This window comes from Rutidosis leptorrhynchoides, chromosome 11 (assembly GCF_046630445.1).
Source record: "Rutidosis leptorrhynchoides isolate AG116_Rl617_1_P2 chromosome 11, CSIRO_AGI_Rlap_v1, whole genome shotgun sequence".
NCBI classification, from domain to species: Eukaryota; Viridiplantae; Streptophyta; class Magnoliopsida; order Asterales; family Asteraceae; genus Rutidosis; species Rutidosis leptorrhynchoides.
Genome location: NC_092343.1, coordinates 178870929 through 178877096, shown reverse-complemented (window position 1 = coordinate 178877096; position 6168 = coordinate 178870929). Strand labels below are relative to the sequence as shown.

The 6168-nt window shown below is 35.6% G+C and overlaps 1 protein-coding gene across 1 annotated transcript; it reads left to right on the top strand.

Annotated features, from left to right (window-relative positions):
• Window positions 1-426: 426 nt before the first annotated feature.
• Window positions 427-4096, top strand: LOC139875271 (uncharacterized mitochondrial protein AtMg00810-like). The gene is made up of 2 exons (XM_071862615.1): window positions 427-780; window positions 4043-4096. Exons 1-2 carry the CDS (start codon window positions 427-429, stop codon window positions 4094-4096), a joined length of 408 nt encoding a protein of 135 aa, XP_071718716.1.
• Window positions 4097-6168: the final 2072 nt, after the last annotated feature.

The following is a 6168-nucleotide window of genomic DNA, read 5'->3' as shown; positions in this document are numbered from 1 at the left end:
TAGTTATTTCGGGTGAAAGCGGGTTCATCCATGGATGATACTTTTCATCCATATCCATATCCATATCCTTTTCGGTTCATCCATATCCATATCCATATCCATTTAGATCGTCCATATCCACGAATAATCGGGTGGATTGGATGGATATATACTGGATTGGGTATCCATTGCCATCCCTACATTCAGCCTCTACATCAGGAGTTTCTCTCTTAGAAGAAATATGCTATTGAGAGTTTTGTGCGTGCTAAATGCTTCACTATAACCACAATCGAACTCCCGTGGACACTCATTCTAAGCTTAGGTCTAATGATCTCGTTGTTTCTGACCCGTCATTGTATTGCAGCCTTGCAGGTGCGCTTCAGTACCTCACGTTCACACGTCCTGATATTTCTTATGCTGTTTAGCAGATATGTCTATTTATGTATGATGCTCGTGAGCCCAATTTCTCGGTTTTCTAAACGGATTCTTTGCTATGTTAGAGGGACTCTTGATCCGGGCCTTCAGTTGTTTGCTTCATCTGCTGCCTCTCTTGTGGCTTATTCAGATGCTGATTGGGCATTTTGCCCCCTCACCCACAGATCCACATCTGGATACTTTGTTTTTCTTGTTAATAACCTGATAACATGGTCTTCTAAGCGCCAACACATGCCATATCGATCTAGTACTGAGGCTAAATTTTGTGGTGTCGCAAATTTCGTTGCCGAAAATTCTTGGTTGTGTGACCTTCTTCACGAGCTTCATTGCCCATTGTTCTCGGCCACTCTAGTATACTGTGATAATGTGAGTGTGTTGTACATGTATTCCAACACCGTTCAACACCAACAGATGAAGCACATTGCGATCGATATTAATTTTATTTGTGATCTTGTAGCTATAGGACATGTTCGCGTTCTACATGTTTCATCTCGCTACCAGTATACATACATTTTTACGTAGGGTCTGCCGTCATCACTTTTTGAAGAATTTCATTCAAGCTTGACCGTTCGCTCCTCTCCCACTCCAACTGCGGGGGCTGTTTAGATGATATATTATGGCCCATGTAATCGGACCTTCTGTATTTATTATTATTGGTATTCATTCTTCATTTTATGTCAAGCAATAACATAATCTGTTTTAGTTCTTGCCCGTGACACGATCACCACCATCACCTTCTTTTTTTATACTGACGAGGTTTTTAACCGCCCATCCGATCATTTTTCATGCACTCACGCATTCGAGAGGACCCCGAAAACGTAAACTAGGAACCCGATCCATCAATCCAAATGGGTATGTGGACTAGGTTTGAATCCCGAAGGATATCTGATAAAACCCCCCAACATGACTTCTTAGGAACCACGATAGACAAGAATCGGACTCGTGAACTCGACCTGCCCAATACACAAGGTTTAACGACCCGTCAAAGTACACTTGACGACCATCGTTATCTTGGTCCCACAGCTTGATCATAACTTTATATGAATTTAATAAATAACCTTTCATTCTTTATTTAAAAATGATTTCCTTAAGGAAACCTACCAAAATGTGTAAGTTTAGAAAAACCATACATTATTACTTAACCAAAAGTTGACCAAAACAAAGTCAACAACATCCACTATTAAATGTATCAAAATAGAATGCAAGTTAATGTTTAACAAAAGTTGCCATCACAAATATGCAGACTCTCTAAGCACAGCGGAAGCAATCAAGCATGAACCTGAGAATAAAACATGCGAGTAACTGTCAACAAAAATGTTGAGTGAATTATAGGTTTAATATTGCAAACAATATTTAATGTAAACCATAAAAATTTATGTTTGAAAACATAAAAACTCCTTTTTGGACCACAAAATTATATGCTAGAAAACATATAAAAACATTATTCCATTTTCCGTGAGCCACCTGGTAACCACTTAACCATTTATTTACCCTTGCCAAACACAATAAATAATATACACCGAACAAGTGTATCTACAACAAAATACGAAGTACTAAACATTCCGATTATAAAATTGCTAAAGCGACTAGCTCGAAATGGGGTTGTCAAACCCGATAGATCTATCCGTAGGATTCGCGTTCACAGTAGAAATCAGTGATTACAGTTACCAGACTAGGGAATATTTTTTTTCAACTCACAATGAATAATTTAAACCAATTTCCACTTGTATCCACAATATAAAATAAATTGCATGTATTCTCATCCCAAAAGATTTAAAATAGAAAATGGGACTATAACTCACCTTAAAGCAAATGAAGTAACCACACAAAAATGCGAACAACAAACGAAGTAAAGTGATCAGGAATGATCACAACGCCGGCCTATAAATAAAGCAGGTCGATATAAATAACTAACTTAGGTCAAGTCTTAGTATGATAGTTATTGTATATGTTGCAAGTAGACATAGAACAATACTCAGCATGCATCGGTTTGATCGGAACAGCGTACGGACACACACTTTCTATTTTTAGAAAGTTTCTATTTTTAGCAGGTTTCCATTTTTGAAAAGTTTCTATTTTAGAAAAGTTTCTATTTTAGGAAAGTTTCTATTTTTGGAAAGTTTTTAAGTTAGGAAAGTTTCCTTATTTAGAAAGTCAACAAAAGTCAACTGAAAGTCAAAGTCAACCGAAAGTCAACTCAAAAGTCAACCTTGGTCAAACATAGTCAACTTTAATTTTTAAAGTGTAAGTTGTAATAATAATATAAGTTATAATGTTAATTAAAGTTAAATATGTATAATTATGTCATAACATAAGTTTAATTAAATTAAAATGAATTATTAAAGTTAACATAAGTTTAAATGATATAATTAATATAACATAAGTATTTAATTAATTAATTAAATATTAATCATAATATAAGTATTATTAATTAATAATAAATTTTAAATCATATCATAAGTATTATTAATTAATAATAAATTATTAATCATATCATAAGTTTCTAATTTTAATTATTAAATCATAAATATTTAATAATTAAATTATAATTAAATAATAACTAAACCTTATAATAATTAAATAATTAATTAATCCTTATTATAAGTCTCATTATAATAATCTCATAATATAAGTTTAATACTTATCATAAGTATTTTCATTAATAATAAAAGTATTATTAATCATAAGTTTAATTAAAAGTTTAATTAAATCATAAGTAATAATTAAATGATATAATAAATATATATCATAAGTCTTAAATTATAATAATTACTTTTTATATCATAAGTAATTTAATAATAATTAAAATCATTATTTATATCATAAGTCATAATTAATAACCATAAGTTTTAATTAAAAGTTCATCGGGTCATAACTTGAGCCCCGGGAATCAGTTTTCGGCGAGCCTTATATATATCTTCTCCTAACCAACCCACCCGAAACATTAGTGTGCTTAAGAACATCCCAAGAACAGTCACCAAATCGTGACTTACAGCCCTTAATCAGTTTGGACCTTTAATCCGTTCAAAAACGTGTTTTAGTCATAACGGGTGATCCGTGGCTCGGATTTAGATGACCCGAACATGAAAGTTCATCCCATCATCAATCCTAACACACTAGTACACCCTAAAGACTCCAAAAATGGTCACAAAGTCGGACCATACCTGATTCAATTCGTTTTTATAAATTAATCTCAACAAAACACCATTTTAATCATATCTAGAGTTCCAGGAATCGAAATGACATGAATCCGGAGTCTAAAATTAATGTCTTGATAAGAGGAACTCATCTAGATACTTTAATTTCACTTTTATATCAGTTACATAACCATAAATGAACGAATATGCTGCTGTCCCAATTCAATCAAACCGAAAACATGTATAATCGAGCAATTCTACGCATACAATCATCAATACAATAACATGTAATCATCATACTATCAATATTACATCAAAATACAGAAAAACAAATAAAAATTGAAAAGCTAGGGTTAGGGTTTATACCCTAATCAAGAAAAGATTAATATGAGCGCGTAGAGAACGGAATGAGGAATCCGATTGTATAAATGATTTGATGATCCAAGTAATATTTTTAATTGATGATGATGATGATGTTTATGGTGCTGTAGGTGACAGCCAAGAACAAGGGAGAGGGAGAGCAAAAATTAAAATGTGGAAAATGAAAGAAATGAGGAGTGTATTAGGTTTTGATCAAAATGCTCCAAGTTAGAAGAAATGGCACAAACACCCCCTCCCTAAGGGAATTTTCGGCCAAATAAGCAAGGGGGTGGGCCCCACCATTACAAAATGTTAAAAAGTCAATTAGCTTGTGGCCCGAACGCCCGATCGAAGCACGAAACGCGAAAACGCTACTACGCGATTGATTTTTCGGAGAGATAACAAATACGCGACGAATGAAATATATAAACACTAGATATAAACATATGACATTAAAATATCATATTTAAAATAATTAGGACTTAAAAATCCCAAAATCTTGCCCGTTGGTTTGAAAACCGAAAAGATTCGCCGGATAGAAATCCGCGACACGTAGAAACGTATAACTTGAAATATGAATACAAATATTCATATAACACATAATAATTAATATATTATTACAAAAATAATAATATAGGTCATAGAAATGACGTGGCACGAATAACAGTTAACGGTCGTTAAATAATTAACGGTAAAAGATAACGGAAAAAGTAGGGTCGTTACAGTACCTTCCCGTTACGGAAATTTCGTCCCGAAATTTAAGCAGGTGCAGGGGTTGACTCCGCATCTGGGAACAACTGCGGGTACTTCTGCTTCATCTGATCTTCACGCTCCCAAGTGAACTTGGGACCGCGTCTGGCGTTCCATCTAACCCGGACAATAGGAATTCTGCTCTGCTTAAAAGTCTTAACCTCTCGATCCATAATTTCAACAGTTTTCTCAATAAAATGAGTTTACTTATCAACATGAAGTTCCTCCAGAGGAATAGTTTCATCGGCCTCGGCCAAACACTTCTTCAAATTCGATACATGAAAAACATCGTGAACAGCACTGAGTTCTTGTGGCAATTTCAAACGATAAGCCACGGGTCCAACTCTCTCAATAATCTCAAATGGTCCGACAAAATGAGGACTCAACTTTCCCCTTTTACCAAAACGTATCACGCCCTTCCAAGGTGATACCTTCAACATAACACGATCACCGACCTGAAATTCAATATCGTTTCTTCTCCTATTGTCATAGCTCTTTTGCCGACTTCTGGCGGTTCTCAATCTTTCCTTAATTTGTACGATCTTCTCGGTAGTCTCATGAATAATTTCTAGACCTGTGAGTTGAGCATCCCCAACCTCATTCCAATAGACAGGAGACCTACACTTTCAACCATACAAAGCTTCAAACGGTGCGGCTTTAATACTTGCATGATAGCTGTTATTATAAGAAATTTCAGCTAGTGGCAAATACCTATCCCACCCATTACCAAAATCAATAACACATGCTCGTAACATGTCTTCTAACGTTTGAGTGATCCTTTTACTCTGACCATCCGTCTGGGGATGATAAGAGGTGCTCATATCTAACTTAGTTCCCAAGGCTTCCTGTAAGGATCGCCAAAACCTCGATACAAATCGGCTGTCTCGATCTGAAATAATAGATACAGGGAACACCAAGTCTAGAAACAATCTCCTTCAAATACGAACGAGTAAGCTCCTCCATCGAATCCGTTTCCTTAATCAGCGAAAAGTGAGTTGACTTAGTGAGTCGATCTACAATCACCCAAATGGTATCATAGCCACCCGCAATTCTCGGTAATTTAGTAATAAAATCCATCGTAATACCTTCCCACTTCCACTCGGGAATCTCAGGTTGCACCAAAAGTCCAGACGATTTTTGGTGTTCAGCTTTAACCTTAGCACAGGTCAAACACTTAGTCACATACGTAGCCACATCAGCTTTCAAATTAGGCCACCAATACAGCTCCTTAAGATCATGATACCTCTTCCCTGAACCAGGATGAATAGAGTACCTAGACTTATGAGCCTCATCTAAAACAGGTTGTCGCAGATCACCAAACTTCGAAACCTAAAGGCGTCCCATAAAATACCGAGTACCATCGATTCGTACCTCTAACTGTTTACTCAAGCCTCGGACCTTCCCGTTACAAAATTCTCCTCCTTCAAGGCTTCTTGTTGTGCCTCAAGAATCTGCCATGCGAGGTTTGTTCGAATTGTCATATTCAAGGCTCTAAACCTGCGAGGTT